This window comes from Callorhinus ursinus, unplaced genomic scaffold (genome assembly GCF_003265705.2).
Source record: "Callorhinus ursinus isolate GAN/ISIS: 27379988/994484 unplaced genomic scaffold, GSC_fseal_2.0 scaffold25, whole genome shotgun sequence".
Lineage (NCBI taxonomy): Eukaryota > Metazoa > Chordata > Mammalia > Carnivora > Otariidae > Callorhinus > Callorhinus ursinus.
This window is the reverse complement of record NW_027397087.1, coordinates 9,603,458-9,625,688: the sequence shown is the minus strand read 5'-3', so window position 1 is coordinate 9,625,688 and position 22,231 is coordinate 9,603,458. Positions and strand designations below refer to the sequence as shown.

The 22,231-nt window shown below is 51.0% G+C and overlaps 2 protein-coding genes across 15 annotated transcripts in view; both read left to right on the top strand.

The window, feature by feature from the left end:
• The window catches only part of TTBK2 (tau tubulin kinase 2), a 150,155-nt gene extending 146,773 nt beyond the window's left edge, over nucleotides 1–3,382 (top strand). For all 9 annotated transcript variants that reach the window (XM_073876884.1, XM_025884001.2, XM_025884000.2 and 6 more), the window contains one exon: nucleotides 1,015–3,382. In XM_073876884.1, coding sequence (XP_073732985.1) covers nucleotides 1,015–1,477 — 463 coding nt within the window. In that variant the 3' untranslated portion in view covers nucleotides 1,478–3,382. The remainder of the gene's footprint in view (nucleotides 1–1,014) is intronic.
• Nucleotides 3,383–9,836: 6,454 nt separating this feature from the next.
• CDAN1 (codanin 1) lies at nucleotides 9,837–22,200 on the top strand. 6 transcript variants are annotated; one of them, XM_025883605.2, is made up of 28 exons: nucleotides 9,837–9,982; nucleotides 10,210–10,700; nucleotides 10,929–11,135; nucleotides 11,334–11,503; nucleotides 11,604–11,717; nucleotides 11,800–11,878; nucleotides 12,278–12,398; nucleotides 12,571–12,680; nucleotides 13,146–13,235; nucleotides 13,927–14,002; nucleotides 14,508–14,713; nucleotides 15,023–15,143; nucleotides 15,281–15,427; nucleotides 15,536–15,702; nucleotides 16,051–16,138; nucleotides 16,367–16,456; nucleotides 16,620–16,674; nucleotides 16,886–17,022; nucleotides 17,104–17,207; nucleotides 17,454–17,612; nucleotides 17,974–18,037; nucleotides 18,244–18,322; nucleotides 18,481–18,629; nucleotides 19,784–19,891; nucleotides 20,020–20,083; nucleotides 20,246–20,427; nucleotides 20,651–20,758; nucleotides 21,401–22,200. In XM_025883605.2, exons 1-28 carry the CDS (start codon nucleotides 9,893–9,895, stop codon nucleotides 21,524–21,526), a joined length of 3,702 nt encoding a protein of 1,233 aa, XP_025739390.1. In that variant the 5' UTR covers nucleotides 9,837–9,892; the 3' UTR covers nucleotides 21,527–22,200. The 6 variants fall into 6 exon arrangements, 5 of the variants coding, with proteins under 5 accessions (XP_025739390.1, XP_025739388.1, XP_073732982.1 ...); XM_025883603.2 differs by having other exon boundaries at nucleotides 9,861–9,982; nucleotides 10,932–11,135; XM_073876881.1 differs by having other exon boundaries at nucleotides 9,861–9,982; nucleotides 20,020–20,141; nucleotides 20,222–20,427; nucleotides 21,401–21,537.
• The last annotated feature ends 31 nt before the right edge of the window (nucleotides 22,201–22,231 follow it).

Below are 22,231 nucleotides of genomic sequence, written 5' to 3'. Positions count from 1 at the left end.
TGAGCCATTGTTCTTGGTTGCTCAGGAATCCTGGGAGGTAGATAACATTCCCATTAAAAGCTAGGAGCGGTTACATGCACTACTGGTGAGGATGTGATTTATGCAGCAACTATGGAAAACAGTATGGAATTCCCTCAAAAAATGCAAAATAGAACTACCATCCAATCCAGTAATTTCACTCCTGGGTATTTACCCAAAGAAAACAAAATATTAATTCGAAAAGATATGTGCACCCCTGTGTTTATAGCAGCATTATTTACAGTAGCCAGGATATGGAAGCCATGTAAGTGTCCACTGATGGATGAATGGTAAAGATGTGGGGGCGGGGGGTATCCATGTAATAGAATATTGCTCAGCCATAAAAAAGAATGAAATCTTGCCATTTACAACATGGATAGAATTAGAGGGTATTATACGAAGTGAAATTAGAGAAGGACAAATACCAAATACATATAAGTGAAATCATATGGTATTTTCACACATGTGAAATCTAAAAACACAAAATGAACAAGTAAGCAAACAGAAACAGACTCATAAATACAGAGAACAAACCAGTGGTTGCCAGAGGGGTGTGGGGTGGGAGGGATGGGCGAAAGAGGTGACAGGGGCAGGGAGTAAGCGGTATGAACTTTAAGTTATAGAGTAAGTAAGTCATAGGGGTGGAGAGTAGGGCAGAAAGAACATAGTCAGTGATACTGTAATAACTTCATACGGGGCCAGGTGGTGATGGAAGTTATCCTGGTGAACATCGCTATAATGTATAGAGCTGTGGAATCACTGTGCCGTATACCTGAAATGAACATAACATTGTATGTCAACTATACTTTACTCAAAAAAGGAGGGGGGAGGAGGTTAAGTAATTTGTCCAGGCTCATACAACTGGTGTGTGAAAGAGTAACTCTGTTTCCAGTGTTTGCTGACTTGACTCACTTTATATACATTATCATTAGGATGCTGTGACTTTCTGGACACAGTTGAATTAAAATGAAAAGAATTATTCTCTGTTCTTTTAAGGCTCCGCAGATATAAAGTCCTAGGGAGTAGCAATTCCGACTCAGACCTTTTCTCCCGCCTGGCCCAAATTCTTCAAAATGGATCTCAGAAGCCCCGGAGCACTACTCAGTGCAAGAGTCCAGGATCCCCTCACAATCCAAAAACACCACCCAAGAGTCCAGTTGTCCCCTGCAGGAGTCCCAGTACCTCTCCTCGAAGCTCTTCCTTGCCTCGCACGTCCAGCTCCTCACCATCCAGGGCTGGACGGCCCCACCATGACCAGAGGAGTTCATCCCCGCATCTGGGGAGAAGCAAGTCACCTCCCAGCCACTCAGGATCTTCCTCCTCCAGGAGGTCCTGCCAACAGGAGCATTGCAAACCCAGCAAAAATGGCCTGAAAGGATCCAGCAGCCTCCACCACCACTCTGCCGGCACCAAAGCGCCCCCAGGGAAGAGTAAGTCAGCCACTAAACTCAGCAGATAGGAGCTGGGCTGCATCTCTGTGAAAGGTGTGAGATCTTCCTCCTCAGCCTGATGCATGTGTGGCCCTGTACTGTCTATTTAAAAAATCAGTGTTGATCTTCTCTTGCAAAAGAAAGTAACATGATAAATTATTTATAAGAAGACATAAATATATGATAAGGAATTGCCTAAGGCAGGCAGCAAGCAGATCAGGGATCAATGCCTTTGCATAGGAAGGGGCAATCCAACAAAATCCACAGGGGACATTAAATGAACTCTCATTTTTCAGCTGCCTTTGAAACAAAAGAGTTGATGGTAGGAAATGGAATGGAATTTTATGGGGTTTGGCCTGTTTTTTTAAGGCATTGTTAAAGATTATATAGCAAAAGTGAAATTTCTTGTTTTAATATTTTCATTCAAAACTTCCAACCTTAGAGAGTCAGAATTATTCCGATAGGAGGATCTGTAACCAGTCTGTTGCTGGGGCGCCAGCGCTCATATACACAAGGCTTGTGTGTTTACTGGTGTATTGAGAGTTCACACCTTTACTTTGCCTCACTCCTACTACCCTCCCTGGATTTCTGTTTTTAAAGTTGAGTGTATCTCCCCGGATGCAATCTCCCTTATTTTAACAATACATTCTAATATGCTTTTAGCAGCACATGCTGAGAATTTCAAATCCAGTTGTGTTTTTAGTCCCCTAATATTTTTCTGTGGAACAGAAAAAAGTAACAGTTAAACAGTTCTTAACTTGGTATATTTTTATTGTGAAAAAGAGCTACTGAAACTTAGGTAGAAGAAGGAGAAGTCGAAACAGAGCTTACTACACAGGCGTTAGCGCTTTAGGGACAGAGGGACAGAGTGGGGTGAATACCCTTCAAGACAAAAGAAACCTCTCCCCCTCTGTTTCCTCCTTGTGGAAGGAAGACCGACCAGAGTAGACCTTGCTTTCTTAGGTCTTCTGGAGACTGACTGTTTGCAATATCAACCTCCAAGATGATACCAGGGAAGTACAATGCTGTGGAATGTGACTTCATGCTCTTAGAGATTTAGAAAGAAAAACAGAAATTAGGTACGTTGTTGAGGCTTATAATCCTCAAACTTTGTATTTTATATACATTTAGCCAATAAGGAATGAGTGTCTGGGGAAATAAATTTAGGCTCAATATTTATCTTTTAATGTTTTATTACCTGCTTCTCCTATGTTTTAGTTTGAATATTTGGGCTTTGGGACCTGATTTCCTTGTAACCTCAATTTATAAAGCTGCCAGGAGGAGCATATTTGTTCTAATTTCACTCTTCTGCTAACAGGAATCCGGCAAAAGTAAATTATGCGAGATTTTTCAAATGGGCTCTTTTCTACTGTGTAGGTGTTTTGTGCTGTAAAGACCTGATTGAGGTCAGGTAAATTGGTCTGCTTGCTGTTGAAATTCGCCTTCTAGCAAACATCTGTGCTTTCTCTTTGACCTTGTGTTTGCTGCCAAACCTAATATGGTTGAATTGGAAAACAGGAAAAAAAACAAAAACAAAAAAACAAAAAAGTATATTTCCTCACCAAGCGAATACATTCTAATGCTGCCTCAAAGCTGCCCTGAAGCTGCACTGAACTTCTGTTGTTCTCTTTATCTGTGTGGAGCTTTTTTAAAAAAAAAAAACAAAAAAACAAAAAAAACCGAAACTCCAAACACTATCAAGTCCTATATGATCTCCCATAAGAAATGTAGCATAGTGTGGAATCTTAATTTCTCTCCGGTTTTAAGCTCTACAGAGGAATGCAATAGATAAGACATATTTGCTGTTTAACTGAAGCAACTGTAATATTGGAAGACCAGTCCTTCTGTATGATACTTGTATAATAGTTGCTGTAACACTACTTGCATGTCTTCATGGTAAATGATATAAATATTTATAAATATATAGAGAAACATATGCTTATATAAACTCATTCTTTCTCATTCTCCATTTGTAATTTCAAGATCACAGATGGTGAAATTCCTTTTCATTGTGTGCCTCGCGTACACTTGGGCCTTGCCTGTCTTCATTTTCTGAAAATATGTTCTTGGCATGGGACACTTCAGATTCTTCTTGCCTTCTTTGTGTATATTGCAAGGGTTGGCAGCCTTCAAGCCAAGATAGGTTGTTTAATTTTCACTTTTAAAAGATGTTAATAGGGGAAAAAATTACCGGGTCAGGCTTGTGATACTGGCTCAAAAATTTGTCACGTTAATCACATAATTCTGTCCTTATGGTTAAAGGGGATAAACTGGGATGATAATCCATGGTCTGATATAAATTGGTTTAAAGAAAAAAATCTCTTAAAAATTGCCATTTTACATTCCTATTTTCACCTCACTATTTTTTGGATGGTGAGGGAGTAATCTACAATTAAGGAATTAACTTCTTTTTTCCCTTGTATTAGCTAAATTGTGCTAAAAGTAGCCAGCTTTAAATCCTGACCCGTTGTCGGAAATGTGCCCTTCATAACCACTGGAAAAGCGGATGAGGCTATAGTTGTGGTGTGTGTGTTATTTCTTATTGGTATTTTCTCTTCTAGCAGGCAAAACAGTGTTGGCAACATGGCATTTGGGTGTTTTCTCTCTCTTGGTTTCTTCTGTTTTTCTCCCAACTCTTCCACTGTGTTGCCCCCTTTTCTAGATGGCACCGACGAACTCCATATCCAGAGAGAAATAGCCTCGGTGTATAAGAATACTTTATTTTGCATGTAGAGGAAAGAGTTAACCAAAGATGTTTCAGCTCTGATACTTTCAAAAGAAAACAGACTAGTTATATCATATGTATCAATAGGTCCACTTAAAAGTACTATCATAGAGAGATTTACTTTATGGTTTTTAAAAGCATAGTTTGTGCTTTTAGATGGTCAGTGTCTTAGGCTAAAAAGAGAAGTTGGCAGCCCTGAGCAAAACATTTTTGGCGCAAGGATTTTTTATTTTGTTTTATTTTAAGGTATGATACAGAGAATGAGTTGTGTGTTGTTGTTTTAGTTCCTTGTTTTTTTTATTTATTTCGGGTTTTTTAGTGATGGCATATTTCAGATTTCAATGACAAACATAGATCATCCAAGTAATTTTAAACCACTTTGGTTATTTTACATGGCCATTAATTAAAGTCAAATCAAACTATACTAAAAGTAGTATGGGGCAAAAGTCAAAACTATCTTTCAAAAATCAAGTGCTGGTTTCTCCTCTCACAACACGATGGCAACCCTAGTCATACTTGCCTTTACCCTGCCATGTCTAGTCTCTGGAGTTACTTGGGTGCAGCAGAAAATGGATTCGCACCAGCTCAGTCCCTGTAGGCAGCATTCATCTTACATTATGCCGCCAAATCTCCAGGGTATACAGATGGGTTGAAATATTAATATTTCACCTGGTCATCTTTTGCACAGCATAAAGGCATTTAACTTTAATGTATAGCGAACAAAGGAAAATTGGATCATATCAAATGTAACCTTAAAGCACAGACTGTAAACATCTTTGAATGGTAAGTCTCGGGCGCTGTCATTCCCACCTTGGTGTGCAAGCTGGTCTTGCTGACGAGGGCACCAGCACATTTGCGTTTCTTAAGTTGCATGTTGTGAAGTGAATGCTTTTTTGTAAAAGTTGCCAAGTCAGTCCAGTCCTAGATAAGTAGCAACATGATAATTGATACCCACTGTTGTCATTATCCACTTTGTATTATTTGCTTTAAACTACTAAACAAATCCCAGCTGCTTACTGATTCAGTGGACTACTTGTGCAGTATCTCTATTCAGCTCCTAGCCACTAGGGGAACTTGAGGCTCTTTGATAATCATCATAGATTCCTTCCAGGCCACAGATTTTTATGCAAATGTTTCTATGGTTGCATTCAATCTACAAGGAAAAAGTGTACATTGGTGCATGTTTTATAAACCAACACACCGATAGTTAAAACTATAATTAGTTTTCCTATACCCGATAGCTTTGAATTAAAAAAACAGATGTTTTTTCCCTAGAGGATTCTTTGTTCTAGGAACTACATTCTTATCTAACATTAGAAATTGGCAATAGGAGAAACAGGATCCGGAATTCAGAGTTAGGCTTAGGGGAAAAAATGCATCTTATTCTGGCTATTTGGAAATATATTACTTTGTAGATAAGTCTAGATTTAGTCTTGGAGATCAAAGTTTTCACATTTTAAAACTTCATTTCTTTATATCTATCAAAACACGGCGTATGTTAAAGAATCATTTCTTCTGTCATGTTCATGTATTTTGGAATTAAGTTGTTTGCATTCACTTTTTTATATTCTGCCCACTTCTGTTTATGTGCATTTACCACAGATGTGTTGGGACTCTGCCTAAAGAGAGACATATTTTGGCACCTGTATCACTGAGGAGAGCTAGAATGGTTGATGACAGCGGAATTTATTCAACTTTCTTGAGTTTGGGTCTGTACACTTTGTTTGCAGAAGAGTTACTTATCTAGGTTTTAACACAAGAAGTATTACAGGATTAAGGTATGTAACCACTATGGTAGTCCCCCAGGTCAATAGTCACCCGAGTCCCGAATCCAGAGGTGTCGATTTAGACCTTAACTTAAAGAAGGGAACATGCAGCAGCTGCAGGTCCTCAGACCACATGGGAGGACGTGGTGCATGGAAACCCCCAGGTAGTGGTTCGGACACCCCACTCCCCTGCCATCATCTAGGAGAACTCTGGGGTACACTGGGAGGATGGGGGAGGAGCGTGGAAACATCTATCATTGGATTTTCTCAATAGCTGGGCTGCCGCTTTGGAATTAGGAGAACGTTAACCCAGATAGTCTTGGGAGCCTGCAGAATCTGTTGTCGACAGTGCAAGGGAGATGTGCAGGAGGTGTTTGGGGAAGTCCGGTAGTTCTTAGGTAACTCTAGGACATGGAACTAGGGTCCCTATGAATTTAAAGGGGAGTTTGGATGCTGCACACCTCAGTCCCTGAGAAATCCTTGGCTGGACATGAAATGATGACAGAGTCTTGGCCCATCAGTACATTGTCTGAGTTGTGATAATCTGCTCTGACTTTCAAAATGTAAGCTGGATGTTTAATTATTCCCCTTGAGCAAATCTGGATCAGAAAATGAAAGTATTTGACAAGATCAAGATCACTTTGTGGTTATTATACACAATCTCAAAAAACTGAATAGCCAGCAAGTAACATTTAGTCAGTAATGATTTGAATATTTCCTTACACTTGGCTGGATCTTTGGTCTGAGGAGACATGTAAAGGAAGTAAAGCCTTTTCCTTCATGATCCTGTGGAACTTTAACAGAGCCTGCCTGTTAAATTGGAAGTGACAGTATGGGCATAGTACGTATCACCGGTGATGCTGCCATGTGTCTTCGATACCCCTGGGCCAGTGGTTCGGGGTTCCTCGACCTATAGAATAGGATTCCATGAGGCAGATCTTTGAGCCCGTGTGACTAGAGAATTTGCCCGTGACATAATTTTACACACTAATGATAGGAATTTTACCTCTTTTTGGTAGTTCAATACCGTTTCATATTGTGTACGGAAGTGTTCACTCACTCAGCTAAAAACATTGAGTAAACCCTTGTTTTTAATATACACTATCCTTGCCATATGACTCTTTCTCCCCACCTTATAGTACACAGTATAAAATCCTTAAAAATTCATTCACAGCATTTCCACATATTTGGAATCTGGGCTTTGTTCTTCATTCACCCACGATAAACAAGGTGATCAGGGCTTGAATGTGATTTATCTTAGGGAGCAACCCAGGGAGGGGAAAGCCCTTAGGACTTTTCAAAACTATTTTCTTTTTAAATGATTCACAAGTTAGATAAATTAGTTCACTAAGGTAAAAAGCATTCAGAAATACAGTTAGGAAGATGAAAGAAACACAACACTCTGCCACTTGGGGCTCCGAAATTGGATTGAGTGAATTGAACAAAGAAGAGAACTGATCAGATGACCCATGCTTGAGCCCACACACTCCCTCCTGCACAGTTCCCGTCCCCCTCCTGACTCCCATTCCTAAAATTGCCAGCACTGATTTCACTGGGTCATTTACTTACCGGTTCGCAGCTTTTAGGAAAAAAGAGGGGGACACATCTAGTTTTGACTTAGATATAATTCTTGAAAGTTACGAACTACTGGCAGCTGTTATATCAGATTGAACCACAAACCAGAAGAAGTCTCTTGTCGAGCAAAACCAGTAAGTTAGAAGACTTCAGTAATCCCACAGTTTTTCTCCCTTTCTCCTCCTCTTCGTGTAACCAGAGTGATAAGAAGTTGCTTTTTGAAATACCTCCAAAGGTATTGTATTGCCCTTTTCCCTCCAAGCAGCCCTCTTTATGCATTTTTGCTCAGACAACCAAGGACATAAGGTATTGGCAGAAACATGGAGTGCTTTTGTATAGGCCATCTGTACATAAAAGTGTAATTATTTATTTAATTTTCCCATTTGTATCATATTAAAGCTTTGTACAGTGTTTTAAGTTCTGTTTTAAAATTATTTTGTATTTTATTTTTATAATCTAGTAATAAAATATTCATTCCGCATGCACACTCTAGTTCTGTGTGATGGTTTACTTTCAAAAAGGGGAAATATTTTTCTAATTTAATAAAGTTATTGAATGTACCAGAGGTTACGAAATCAACAGGGAACAGAAGATGTTGCTATAAAATGCAGTTCCACATCCAGAAGTGACCTAGAAAAAGCAGCACTGGACTGAATAGAAGCTAGGTGTTCGGAACCCCTGAAGATAAAAGAGTTCTGGGATACCAGGAGATGGTTTCCCATGTAATAAAACTGAAGGTGAAGTAATAAAACTGCAAGCGCTGAGGGGTGCCTAGATGGCTCAGTTGGTTAAGCAGGTTAAGTGTCAGACTCTTCCTTTCCCCTCAGGTCATGATCTCAGGGTCCTGGATCGAGCCCCGTGTCCCATTCCCCACTGAGCGTGGAGTCTGCTTGAGATTCTCTCGCTCTCTAATAAAATCTTTAAAAAAAAAACTAAACTGGGGATGTCTGGGTGGCTCAGTCAGTTAAGCGTCTGCCTTCGGCTCAGGTCATGATCTCAGGGTCCTGGGATCGAGTCCCACATCGGGCTCCTTGCTCAGCTCCCTCTGCCTGCTCTGCCTGCCGCTCCCCCCTGCTTGTGACCCCCCCCCGACAAATAAATCTTTAAAAAAAAAAAAAAACTAGCAAGTGCTAAGAGCTCCCTTTATGTCCTTCATTGTCTGGCTGAAGGTACTTTCTCCTCTGCAGGAAGCGCTAGAGTCATTCCTGCTTTCCACCACCCTGTCCTGTCCACCTGTGACCTTCCTTTGAACCAGAGGAAGTCTTGGGAGGCACTCACATGGGCACTGCTTCCTCCCTACCTTGTGTGGTTCGACCTGGAATGTTAGGGCCATCTGTCTTTCCCCGCCTGGTCTCCCCTTCTTGATCTCTCAGTGAGTAGCAACATCCAAAGAGCTGCCTATCATGTGTTTCCAAATAAGAGAAATTAAGAAATAACTCAAGAATGTGCCTCTTAACATTTCAACTGCAAAGCAATTGAAATAATAACCTGGTGTAAGGTAAAGGTACAGACAGGTGATTCTGTGGGCACCAGAGGCACTTTAAGGGTTGCAGGCTGAAGATTCTAAAAATCGTCCTTGCAAGAATTCTTACGTCTTAAAAATGGTCGATCAGTTGATGGTGGCTGCTGGAAAACCAGTGGGTGCCCATGAGCCAGGGCATAGAAAACTCAGCCTTTGAGATAGACAAGGTCAAATGAAGTTAGGCTAATTTTATCCTAACTTCTTTAGGGTGGTGACGGTTGAACAGAGAAAACTTAAACTCTTGGGCGCCTGGGTGGCTCAGTCAGCTAAGCGTCTGCCTTTGGCTCAGCTCATGATCTCGGGATCCTGGGATCCAGCCCAGAGTCGGCATCCAGCCCAGAGCCGGACTCCCTGGTCGGCGGGGAGTCTGCTTCTCACTCTCACTCTCCCTCTGTGCTCTAATAAATGAAAAAGCTTAAAAAAAAAAAAAAAAAAAAATGCTTAAACTCTTGAAAGAAAAGGGTGTCCTTATCGCAGAAGATAAGGCAGGTGTCTTTACCAACAGCTGTTCACCTTTACCGTCCAGCAGCTCTCCCGGGCCCTCGGTTTTCCCCAGTCATGTCCTCGAGGCCCCGCAGGTCGCCCCGCGGACCCGGGCAGCCGGAGCTGGGCCTCGTCGACCGCGGTGCGGCCGTACTTGGCGGGCCACGGGCCTGTGGTCCGGAGTCGCGGAGCAAGCCGAGGCCTTGACCCGAGGACTGAGCGGACCCTTAGCCTGGGGAAGCCCGGGCTCCGCCCCTCCGCCCCGCCCCTCGCCCCGCGGCCCAACGGTCGCTCCGCGGGCCGGCCCCGCCCCTCCCAGGCCGCCCGTGGCGCGCCGGCGCCTGCGCAATCGCCTTCAAGCGCCCCGACCGGGATGGCGGCCGTTTTGGAGGCGCTGCTGCGAGAGGAGGTGTCGGTCGCCGAGGCCGTGCGGTGGATCGCGCGCAGCGCCCAGAGTTCGGAGGTAACAGCGCCTGCACACCCCCGGGCCTGACCCGAGTCTGCTTTCCGCGGGAGATACGACCCCTCCGGTCCCTTTTCTCTCGGGTGCCTGGCTGTCAGCCCGGGCCGAGTGCGCTCCAGCTAGGGGCCGCTGCCCGGGCCGCCCGCCTCAACGCGCACTGCGGTCCCGGCTGCTCGTGGCGCCGGGCTGGCCGCTGACCCTCTCGTCCCTCGCCGCTTCTCCCTCAGGATGACCCCGGGGAGGCGGCCGCGCTGGGCTCCCTCCGGCCACTGCGGAAGGAATTCGTGCCGTTCCTGCTCAACTTCCTGAGGGAGCAGAGCAGCCGCGTCCTCCCGCAGGGCCCCCCAACCCCCGCCAAGGCCCCGGGCTCCTCGGCAGCTCTGCCAGGGAGGCCGGGGGGCCCGCCGCGGGGCGGCCGCGGGGCGCGCAGCCAGCTCTTCCCCCCGACCGAGCCTTCGAGCGCCGCCGCCGCCGAGGCCCCTTCGGCCCGCCGCGGGGGCAGGAGGCGGGGCCCGGGGCCGGGCCGCGAGCGGGGAGGCCGCGGCCCCGGGGGCCTGGAGGAGGGGGTCGGCGGAGAGAGTCAGCCTTGGGCCGGGGGCCGGAGGCCCAGAGGCTCTGGCAGCCCCGGCAGCCCCAGCCTCGCGCGCTCTGATCCGCCAAACCTCAGCAACCTGGAGGAGTTCCCTCCCGTAGGCTCGGTTCCCCCGGGCCCTGCAGGGTGAGAATCGGCCCTCCCCCACGAGTGGGGTGGGCACGAAGGCTGTGCGAGGGGAGTCAGGAAATTAGGGCCGGGCGCTCCGCACCCGAGCGTGGGAATGGCCAGAAGGTTGGGGGTGAGATGACCACATTAGTGAGAACGGCGTTTCGCAAGGGGCCCCCCGCCCTGGAGGTGGTGAGGGGTACATGTTTGAAGATGGGAATTTGAGAAAAACCTGTGGCTACTTAGCAGGACGAAGCCTTCACGCCGGATCAACCCAACTCCGGTGAGCGAAGAGCGGTCACTCTCCAAGCCCAAGACCTGCTTCACCTCACCCCCAATCAACTGTGTCCCCAGTTCCCAACCCTCAGTCCCGGACACTAGCCCTTGGGGCCATGGCCTTCCCCCAGGGTGCAGAAGTCTGCAAGAGGAGCGGGAGATGCTCAGGAAGGAGCGGTATGACCTTGCCACTCCCTGGGTGGTCATCTTCCTCCCACTGGGGGATCTGAAGGGCTCTTCCCTGAGATTGGCTTGCCGGCCAGGGAGCCCTGGGTCTGTTTCCTGGGCTGTGGACATCTGCTCTGGAGGAACCAGAGTGTGGCTTGTGCGGGGGAAGCTAGGGGAACTGCTCTTGACATCTCTCTGTCCCCATAGCTCTAAGCAGCTGCAGCAGTCACCGACCGCCGCCTGTCCCACCTCAGAATCGGGGTCTCCCCTCCCCAGCCGGACAGGAAACCTCACAGCTGAACCCGCTGACCCTGCCAGAGTGTCTTCCCGCCAGCGCCTGGAGCGGATAGCCCTCGTTTACTCTTCATGCATTGCCGGTGGGTGAGAGCAAAGGGTGCTGGAGTGGAGATGCTTGCGGACCTGCGGGCTGGGATTCCAAATGGTGCCTCACACCCAGGGGTTTCTTTTTCTATCCAGAGAACCTGGTACCAAACCTCTTCTTGGAGCTTTTCTTCGTCCTTCAACTCCTTACTGCTCGGAGGATGGTGGCCACCAAGGACAGTGACCTTGAACCAACTCCAGGAGCACCAGGTCAGTGGGCAAGCCTCTTTTTGGGAAATGAGGGCTGGAGATGAAACAATTCTTAACTGACAGCTTGGTACTATCCTTCTAGATTCCCTGGAAAGCCCACTGTTCCAGAATGTCCATGATTGTGTCTTCTTTGCAGTGCAGGTTCTGGAGCATCAGTTTCAGTGAGTTTCCCCAGCTGAGGCATTTAAGCCTTATTCCCATTGTCCATTTGCTTCTCTGGCCACTTGGGGTAAGTGCTTGTGCTTCACACAGGTGCACTGACCCTGGGCCTTTTCCTACACGTAGCCTGTCATTCTGTGTCAAGGCTATGAATTTAAGTCCTGAAAGAATCAAATTGCCCCCCTGTGGCCTTGGCATCTGCCCTTTGGGTTCTTGTCTGTTTCCCTGCTCCACAGGTCTCTTTCCTGCCCCCTTGCCTCCGGCATCTTAAACCCTCGGCCCATGACTTTGCCTTACATACCTGCTGCACGTTCCAGATAATGTTCTCTGTGGTGTGCAGGTGCCGGCTCCCTATTTGCAGCGCATCCCATTCTCAGCCATACGTGCTCTTGTCCCTGTAGGGTTCTTTCCTACTTGGACAAAGGGACCTTGAAGCTGTTGGCTGAGAACGAGCGGCTGCTGTGCTTCTCACCGGCTCTGCAAGGCCGCCTCCGAGCTGCCTATGAGGGCAGTGTTGCCAAGGTAGGGACCCCACCTAGCCCTGACCTGACCTTTCCCAGCCTCATGCTTCAGGCAGCCCGGCGCACACCACTCTCGTGTCACGTGGGCTGACTCTGGGCAGGAATGCGGGGGTGAAGTTTTCTGAGCATGACCTGTGAGGGTTTCAGTCCCTAATGTCACTGCCATATTTTAGGTCTCTCTGGCGATGCCACCCTCTGCTCAAGCTGTCTCCTTTCAGCCAGAAACAGACAATCGTGCCAACTTCTCCAGTGACCGAGCCTTTCATACTTTTAAAAAACAGAGGTGATAAGAAAAGGGAACTTTTGGGAGGGAATGAGGCGGCATTTTCTCTGGGATAGGCAGCCTGTGTTGTTTTCATAGAAACTAGGAGTTTGGCACTAACAGGTGGTAGTTTAGCACCACTGGGCCCTTCCTTCCAACCATCAGAATGGGCACGTACCTTCATCCTGTTTCCTGCCGTGGACTGGAACCTCCAACCTTAGGCAGCCTTCTCACAGGTGTATGACTTTAGTCACGGGGTTCTCCAGCAAGACAGAACCGGATTTTGCTGTGCCTCGGGGTCTGTGAGGTGTGTGGTGTGCTGCCGCTGGGTCTGCAGCGCTGTCAGCACCTAGAGAACGTTGGGGAGGATCGGGAATGGGGCTGCGGGTAGTCCCGCCCTCCATTCCTCTGAGCTAGAGAAGGCACTGCTGCGAGTCGGGGAGGTCGGCTGTGCCTCCGTTGATCAGGCGTTCTTGTGTCTGTCAGGGACGTGTTTTTTGAGGTGCTTCGAGAGTGGGAAGATCGGCATGAGGAACCTGGCTGGGATTTTGAGAAGGGCTTGGGCAGCAGGATCAGGTAGGTGCACCCATACTGGTCACCTTGTCTCGCTCGCTTTTGGCAGTGAGCAGCTTAGTGGTGCTCGGGTGGCTGATTGGAGGTGGCCTCCCCCCCCCCCCGGCCCCTAGCCCACAGACGTTAACGTCTGTGCCCCTTACTCTGTAGTTACTGGCAGCTTTGCCCCTACTCAGAAGGGATTTGCTGGGCCTGCTCCTTGCACTCACACGTGACCCCAACTTGTCCCGTGATGGTGAATGCTTAGATAAGTGCAAAGCCCTTTCTCCAGATTGCGTGCCAGATCACTTGGCCCAAGTCACTGGCTAGACCCTTTCCAACCTCCATTTTTTCCATCATCTAGTTCAGCAGTTCTGAGAACTTTGCACAGCTAGCTAAGGTGCAGAGAGAATATCCTCCGTCCAGGGATCTGCCTTCCACTTGGGTCATGAAACTCATTGGAGCCCAGTGTAGACTGAAGATGAGAGGGTGGGATTATTTCTTGTCGCATTAAGTGTATCTCTAGCCTTGAGGGATCTTGGTGCTGAGGAAGGTGTCCCTTACCTGTTCCTATATCCTTGTGCTGGCCAGCTCTGGCCGAGGTCTGCTCAGGCCCCTGGTAAAGGACTGAAAGGCCCAAGGATAGGCTCGTTCTCTCAGATTTCTGCCCCCTTCTTCCTGCCCTCACATTCTGTTCCTGCCTCTTATGCCTCAGAGCCATGATGGGTCAGCTCTCTGCAGCCTGCAGCCACAGCCATTTTGTTCGGCTTTTCCAGAAACAACTTCTCCAGGTAATAGCCCCAGCAGATTACAGTGGACAGTAGATAATAAAGGCAGCCAAGTAATGGCTGGCACTTTGGGGTGGGGCGGACAGCCAGGCAGGTCCTGGGCTGGAGTTTGAACAGCAGAGTTCTGCTCCTTGGGGGTGGGGTGGCCAAAATGCAGGCAGCCAGAGAGGAGCCAGAGCCTTCTGTCACGTGCCCTGCACGCCCTGCCTTCCTTCAGCCTCTCACTAGTTCCTTGCCTTCGATTTGTGCTGTGGTAGAGTACGGGCATACGACTCGGGCCTGATTTCAAACCCTAGCTCTGGGGAACCTAGGCAAATGTCTCACCTTGCAGTTTTAGCTTCTTCACCTATAAAACAGTATCATCCCTACCTTGAAAAACAGATCTGTGGAACCTGATAACGGGGTTGGTATTCCCTAAATGTTCATTACTTCCACCCTATTTTGTTCAGTCCTTCTTTCTGGACAAACTTACGGGTTTTATATTTGTCTCCTCTTTCCGCTGCCCCAGATGTGTCAGAGTCCTGGTGGCGCTGGGGGCACTGTCTTGGGGGAGGCTCCGGATGTGTTAAGTATGCTTGGAGCTGACAAGCTGGGGCGGTTGCGGCGCCTACAGGAAAGGCTCGTGGCCCCTCAGAGCAGCGGGGGCCCCTGCCCACCCCCCACCTTCCCGGGCTGTCAGGGCTTCTTCAGGGACTTCATCCTGAGCGCCAGCAGGTAAAGGTCCCCTGTGTCTCTCAGGGAGTGGGGCTGGGGCCAGGAGAGGTTTGTCTTTCCAGAAGGACAACAGTTGTTTCTCCTGGCCTGGACTATAACTGGGTGGGATTGGGCCATGGCCGGGCTCCTACCAGCTCGCACTTCTGCCTCCGTTTCCCTTCTTATTCTTTTACCCACGTAGGTAACCTCAGTGGTCCTTTGCTCCCCTCTCTGCCCCACTGTGCCTTTCTGTCTTCAGCACCTCTTCTCTATTCTGGGTCTTTCTACACCTCTGCCAGTGTCTTTTTTTTTTTTTGCTCTCCTTCCTAGCTTCCAGTTTAATCAGCATCTCATGGACAGTCTGAGTTTGAAAATCCGGGAGCTCAACAGCCTTGCCCTGCCCCAACCTGAGCCTAGCGACGAAGACGGGGAGTCAGACGTGGACTGGCAGGTTAGAAAGCAGAATGAGGCAGAGTACAGGGTTCTGACCTAGGAGGGGAGGGGCTGTTTTCAAGAACTTTGTAACAGATTCACAATTATTCTAGAAGCCCAATGCTCAGGACCTTTTACTTCCCTGATCCCTTGCAGGGTGAACGGAGGCAGTTTGCTGTGGTGCTGCTCAGCCTGAGGCTTCTGGCTAAATTCCTGGGCTTTGTGGCTTTCCTGCCGTACCGGGGGCCCGAGCCACCCCCGACCCGTGAGCTCCAGGACTCCATTCTGGCCCTGAGGAGCCAGGTGAATGGGGGCTCTGGTAAGGAGGGCTGGGAGGGGCCCCAGAGCCCTGGAGTTGGAGGGCATGTCCAGCCCCTGGCCTCGCCCCCTGACCGAGCCCTGCCCCGCCAGGTGCCCCCTGCCCTGGATGTGCGGGCTCTGCTGCAGCAGGGGCTGCGGGCCCGCCGAGCCGTGCTCACTGTGCCCTGGCTGGTGGAATTCCTTTCCCTCGCCGACCACATCGTGCCCCTGCTGGACTATTACCGCAGCATCTTCACTGTCCTGCTGCACCTACACCGGTGAGTGCAGCGAGGGCAGGGCTGGAGCCGGGGGGCGTGGGAGAGCTGCTGAGGCTGCTGTCAGTGAGGAGGGCCGGGGGCCTGTGCTTCCTGGGCCGAGGCCGACCCCCAGCGGAGATGCAGGGTGGGGTCCTCAGCAGACCGCGCGGGTCCTTGCACTTTGGCCCTTTTTTGTTCCTCCTGTGGCCCCGCTGAGAGGGAGTACAGATCTGGGAAAGGGCGGTGAGGAGATCCTGCTCGCCTGCACGACAGCCGTCCCCTTTTGGTCTGCTTTTGAGAATTATTTTCCCAGTGATAGCTTTCTTTCACTCCATTCCATTTCTTTCTTGGCACAAATGTACCTGTTAGGAGCTTGGTCTTGTCAAAGGAAAGCGAAGGGGAGATGTGTTTCCTGAACAAGTTGCTGCTGCTTGCTGTCCTGGGCTGGCTTTTCCAGGTTGGTAGAGGGAGGGAAGATCCAGATTGGGGAAGAGGGGCAGCCACTGTGGTGGGAGATCGGGAGTGGGGGGAGGTCTGAGTCTGAACGAGGTCAGGGCCAGAAGATGGAGGTTTAGAGCGGGTCTGGGAATCCCCATGGTGTTGCTTTGCTCCTGGAACCGCAAGGTCTGTGTGTTGCGCGTCTGTAGTGCTGACTGGTGCTTGCGCTGCCCTGATCTTTTGTCAGATTCCCACGGTCCCTGAGGACCTGTTCTTTCTGGAAGAGGGTCAGTGGGATGCCTTGGAGGTGGCTACAGTAGCTTCTGAGCATGGGCTGGTAGGTGTTGGGGCCTGGCCAGAGCCGTGGGGGTGGCAGGAATAAAGGAAGCAGGCGGGCTGGGAGTTCCTAGAGTAACTGTCTTCCCTCACTGTCCTGTTTCTGGCACAGTGGGAAGGAAGGGAAACCTGCCTACTTAGCTCTGCTCTCTTCTCTCCCGCAGGATGGCATGCCTGTGGTGGACCAGCACCTGCTCTACACCTGCTGCCCCTATATCGGTGAGGACACTGATCCTCCGCCGCCCACGGTCCTCGGTCTGTCCCCTGATGAGTACCCAACAGGCGTCCCGTCGGCCTGACACCCTAATACGTTGTTCTCAGGCGTTCCCCGGGTGCTTCAGCCTCTTTACTCCACAGATACTTAAAGTCCAAGAGGCCTGGGAGGGTAGGGGTGGCTCTGGAACTAAGCAGTTGGGCCTCCCTGCTGCAGGAGAGCTCCGGAAACTGCTGGCGTCATGGGTGTCGGGCAGCAGTGGGCGGAGTGGGGGCTTTGTGAGGAAGATCACTCCCACCACCACCACCACCGGCCTTGGAGCCCAGCCTCCGCGGACCACCCAGGGGCTGCAGGTAAGGGGCCGGTAGAGGCAGGGGGCGCCCGGCAGGGAAGAGAAAGGGAACTCTTCACACACTGTTGCCTCCTCCGCACAGGCACAGCTGGCCCAAGCCTTCTTCCACAACCAGCCGCCTTCCCTGCGCAGGACTGTGGAGTTTGTGGCAGAGAGAATCGGCTCTAACTGCGTCAAACACATCAAGTGAGCATGGGCTGAGAGGGTCGGGAAGGCAGATGTGGAGGGTGCCAGGCTCGCTCCCTTACATTTTCCCCCTTTAAATCTCCTGACGTCGTGTTGCCAGTGTGAAGCAGGTTAGCTTGAGGGGAAGGATGTGGTGGGGAGGCTCAGACTGCTAAAGTTCTTGGAAGTTGGTTCTGACCAGGTTTCCCTGAATTTGTAGCCCCTTCCGGATTCAGCTACCTCCAAGCCTTTCTGTCCCTGCTACAGGGCCACGCTGGTGGCAGATCTGGTGCGCCAGGCCGAGTCGCTTCTTCAAGAGCAGCTGCTGACACGGGGACAGGACGGGGGAGATCCAGCCCAGCTGTTGGAGATCTTGTGCTCCCAGCTGTGCCCCCATGGGGCGCAGGCATTGACCCGGGGGCGGGAGTAAGAGACCCTCGTCCCCACTCTCAGCTTTTCTTTTTCTGACTTTTTCACACTCCTCTCCTTTATTCCATGTGCTCTCCAAACCCCCCTTGTTCTTTTGCTTCCTCTGTAGGCTCATATCTTGGGCTTTAGGTCCCAAAGTCCGAAGTTGAATTTGGAAGCGTGGGGGCTTGAGGGTCCCATTCCTCCCAGCATCGGGGGTCAAGGGTGGGCCCAGGGCTGACAGTGCTTCTCTTCCCCCGCCCCCACCTCCCCCCAAGGCAGAGCCCTCCTGGCTCAGGTGATGGGTACGCTTGGCCTTTCCTTCTGTGAGCCAGGCTGAAATTTCTAGCCATCGCTGACAGCCTCTGTCTCCTTTCAGGTTCTGTCAGAAGAAGAGCCCTGGGGCCGTACGGGCACTGCTTCCGGAGGAGACCCCGGCCGCTGTAAGTAGGGGGGCGGCCGAGAGCCCACAGACTAGTGTCTGGTGTGGGAGAGGTGCGCCGTGGGCCGTACGTGCGCGAGGGTGTGCATGGGGCTGCTGGTGACAGGCGGGCCCATGGCTCAGTCCCGGCATTGGGTGCCCCTCACATGTTCATGTCATCCCCAAGCCTCCCCGGGCCCCTGACGCTGCAGTTCTTCTGGGTCACAGGTTCTAAGCAGCGCAGAGAACATTGCTGTGGGGCTTGCAACAGAGAAAGCCTGTGCTTGGTTGTCAGCCAACATCACAGGTAAGGTCCGGGCCCCGGGGAGGGCTGGCCAGGTTGTTCCAAAGTGGACTGGCAGAAAGTGCGAGGCCCTTGGGGGAGATGGAACACCAGGCAGGAAAGGGTGCGGGGCATGGGTTGACGTGGTGTGACCCCTTTTCTGTTCTCCCTTTGACCTGCAGCACTGATCAGGAGAGAGGTGAAGGCGGCAGTGAGTCGCACCCTTCGAGCCCAGGGTCCCGAAGCAGCTGCCCGGGGGGAGCGGAGGGGCTGCTCCCGAGCCTGTGAGCACCATGCTCCCCTCCCCTCCCACCTCATCTCCGAGATCAAAGTACACAGCTCCCCTCCTCCCTGCGCCCCTCCCCTCTGCCCTCTCCCCGCTCTTTTCCTGGTCTCCCTCCTTCCTTGCGTCCGCTGCAGTGTGTCACGTAGCCGCTTTCTGTGTCGTGCAGCTAGTCCGGTGTCCGTCTGACTGGATGGGGTTCGGTGGGGCGGAGCTGAACTGAATGGTTTTCCTCATTGCTCTTCTCGGACTTCTGGTACCTGAGTCACCCAAAAGGGGAAGAGGGCAGATGGGCAAGTTTGGGAGGGGCTGCGTATTACACAGATGGCGACGGGAGCCTGGTCACGAGGGGCTGTCTGGTGTTAACAGGTAGGAAAGTCTCTAAGCAGTCACCTGCTTTTGGGATCGGATTTCAGAAACGTTCTCCTGTGTGGGAGGTGATGCTGATTTAGTTACAGGCGGTAAGAATAAACTACCATTGCTCTTGATCTGGAAAATTTAGAGCCTGTCTAGAGTAGGGGTCAGCCAACAGCCCATGGGCCCAGTCCAGCCTGCTGCTGGTTATTGTAGATCCACGCAGCCACGCTTGTTCACTTCTGAACCGTCTAGGGCTGTTACTGTGCTACAGCAGCAGAGTTGAGCAGTTGAGGCAGAGATGTCATGGCCTGCAGAGCCTCAACTCTTTACTGCTTGGTGGGGCCAAAGATTAGGACTAGAGCTGAGGAGGAATGACTAAAGAGGGAGAGTATCCAGGAGGGAGAGGCGAAGGCTAAGTGGCCAGTAGCTCCCGGTTTTCTCTGCTGAAGCCGGATTCTCCCAAGAAGATGAACAGAGAAGCGGGGGAGAGAGAAAATCTACCATGTATGGAGCAGGACGGCTCCCCTAAATGTTTGCAGAGTAAGGCGCTGTCTGGGAATTGGCTAGGATCGCCTTTGTCCCAGGACGAGGGACATCTTGAGCTCTCGGGCAGCATGTTGTTCCTCAGCTGGCGTCCACATGGTTGCTTCTCCCAGCTGTGCGGTCCGCCTCAAGCCCCAGGTCTAAGGCACCTTGAACCCGCCACTTCATCCAGGGGCCCTGTCTTCCTTTTCCTTCTGCCTCTTTCCACTGGCTGATCCCTGCCCCAGGCCACATTCTCTGTGGCCTCCTAGGTGCCAGCCAGGTATGCAGTCTCACTCTGCTTCCACCCCTACTGCCTCCAGGATGTGCTGTCTTTGGCTGCGGGCCCCCGGGACCCCGAGGAGGGAGTCTCTCCGGACCATCTGGAGCAGCTCCTGGGCCAGCTGGGCCAGACACTGCAGTGCCGCCAGGTGAGCCGCGGTGGGACGCTCCGCTGGGGGTCCTTGTCCGGTGCCCGCGAACCGGAGCTGCATCGGCTTGGGGCCACTGCTCTAAGGACGGTACTAATGCCCGGGGTCCCCCTGCCTCTTCCCCACAGTTCCTGTGCCCGCCTGCGGAGCAGCATCTGGCGAAGTGCTCTGTGGATTTAGCATCCCTCCTTGGTATGGCTCCTTTTCATGACATCACGCTCTTGCTGGATCCCCCAGATCGCAGGGCCGGGTACAAGCAAGATACATGGAGTTTTGTTCCCTTTTTCCTCCCAGGGGCCAGCTAGGGGAGCCTACCTCTGTCTCTTAAAGCTGGACTTTCTTCTTTTCCCATAGTGGCAGACCACATCCCTGTCCCCGGGCCCCCGGCCCCGCGCAGGCTAGAGAGGGGGCAGGCTCGAAGGCTCCTGCACGCGCTGCTCTCCTTGTGGAAGGACGACTTTCAGGTGCCGGTTCCGCTGCAGCTGCTGCTGAGCCCAAGAAACGTGGGGCTTCTGGCGGACACTCGGCCAAGGGAGGTGAGCCGGGGGCAGTCGGGCTCCTCAGCCCTCCACAGTCCTGTGCTTATCCCACCGCCACGGGTGGGGTTCCTTTACTCCCCCGCTTCTGGCAGCGGTGCCCGGTTTCTCTGACACGCTAGCACGGGCTCCAGGCGGCCTCCGCGGCAGTGTTCTGTCCTTTGGGTCAGTCAGGGTCGCCGTATGGTCCTAGCCACCCTGACCTCCTCCGTGTGTGTTGCAGTGGGACCTGCTGCTCTTCTTGCTCCGGGAGCTGGTAGAGAAAGGGCTCATGGGACGGACAGAGATAGAGGCCTGCCTGGGCAGCCTCCGTGACGCCCAGTGGCCAAAGGTAAGGAGTCCTCACACCCTCATACGCAGATGGAGAACGGGTGTCCTGTGCCCTCTTAGCCTGAAATGAGGCAAGTGCTGGGGCCCAGATATTCCTAGGATCTTCCCAAATCTCAGTAGATTTTGTCAGGTATCTTCAGGACCACCCTGAAACGGCGTGGCTGTTCTGCAGGGCCTTTTTCACATTTGAGTGGGTGTTGTATGAAAGACTGTGTCCGTGGAAGGAGGGAAGAGGGAAGGCAGGTAGTTAGTTGGAAAGCAGCGTGGCACAGTGAGTAGGAGCTTTTGAAATCAGAATAACCTAGGTCTTAATCTCAGCCGGCACTTAAAGTTATTGTGATCTAGGCAGAATGATTTATACCTCCTACGGTTTGTCAAGATGAAACGTGGTGGTGAAGTACTCACTCCATGGTTGAGTCCGCTGCCAGATTTCGCTGTCCCTGCTGGAACTTGAGCATCCCAGAGTACTCATGGGAAAAGGGTCACATCCATTTCAGTGTAGAAGGCAGGTGGGAAAAAATAAGGTTGTCTACTCACTGGTTAGCTAGGGCTTGATACCGCGGATTGACTTTTAATAGAAAGGATGTACCGTCCAGAATTATGTATCAGTCAGTGTTGTCTGTCATCTTTCTGCTTATTCCAGGACTTCTCCGAAGAATTAGCGACACTGTTCCACCTGTTTCTAGCTGAGCCTCACATGCCAGAACCCCAGCTAAGAGCTTGTGAGCTGGTGCAAACAAACCGGGGAACTGTGCTGGCCCAGAGCTAGGGCTGGGGAGCAGTCGTGTCTTGGGTGTCTGACCAGAACCCCGGCCTCAGGAGGAGGCCCCCACGCCCCCCCACTGAGTGCTCACTGCTGACCCTTGCTGAGGAAGGAGTAGCTAAGTCTGTAGTCAGGCCTCCTGCTCATGTGTGAAGGAAGTGTGGGGCTGCCTGGCATCCCACCGACTGCAGGCTCACCACCCAAGTCCTAGAGGAAGGAGAGTTCGCCTGATTCAGGATTATGATGGCAAAGCCTAGAGACTCCAGTCCTGGAGCAGAAGAGTTGGCATTTATTACTTGGATTATTAAATGACACGTGTGGGCTTGACAACACAGGACTTGAGCCCCATTTGCTGCTACCCCAGTGTCCCTTAAAACTTTGTGGTTTGGAAATCATGACAGAGGCAAATGACTTCTGCTTAACCTGTGGGTAAAGTTAAAACATGAATCTTGGGAGTTGACATTATCTTACCACCAGGAGCTGGACCGCCTGCCATCTCCTTAAAAATGCACAATACGTGGGGGGGGGGGGGGGGGCCCCGCCGGAAACCCAGCTTTGACCCTGCACCTTCTCTGCCTTCAGCCCCGGGCAGGTACTAACTCCCAGCCGTAGCTCCGTCTGGGGGCCGAGCACAGGGCAGAACATTAGAGCTTTTTAAAATAAACTGTTTTCTTTATCAAGGGCTTCCTGTCTAGTTATTTTCACCTGGCC

Excerpts from the sequence above, each read along its gene's own strand:
- CDAN1 (XM_025883605.2), top strand. The coding sequence starts at position 9,893 with ATGGCGGCCGTTTTGGAGGCGCTGCTGCGAGAGGAGGTGTCGGTCGCC. Across the intron at positions 11,504-11,603 it reads TTACTCTTCATGCATTGCCG|AGAACCTGGTACCAAACCTC; the intron begins GTGGGTGAGAGC and ends TTTTCTATCCAG. Across the intron at positions 14,003-14,507 it reads TCCAGAAACAACTTCTCCAG|ATGTGTCAGAGTCCTGGTGG; the intron begins GTAATAGCCCCA and ends CCGCTGCCCCAG.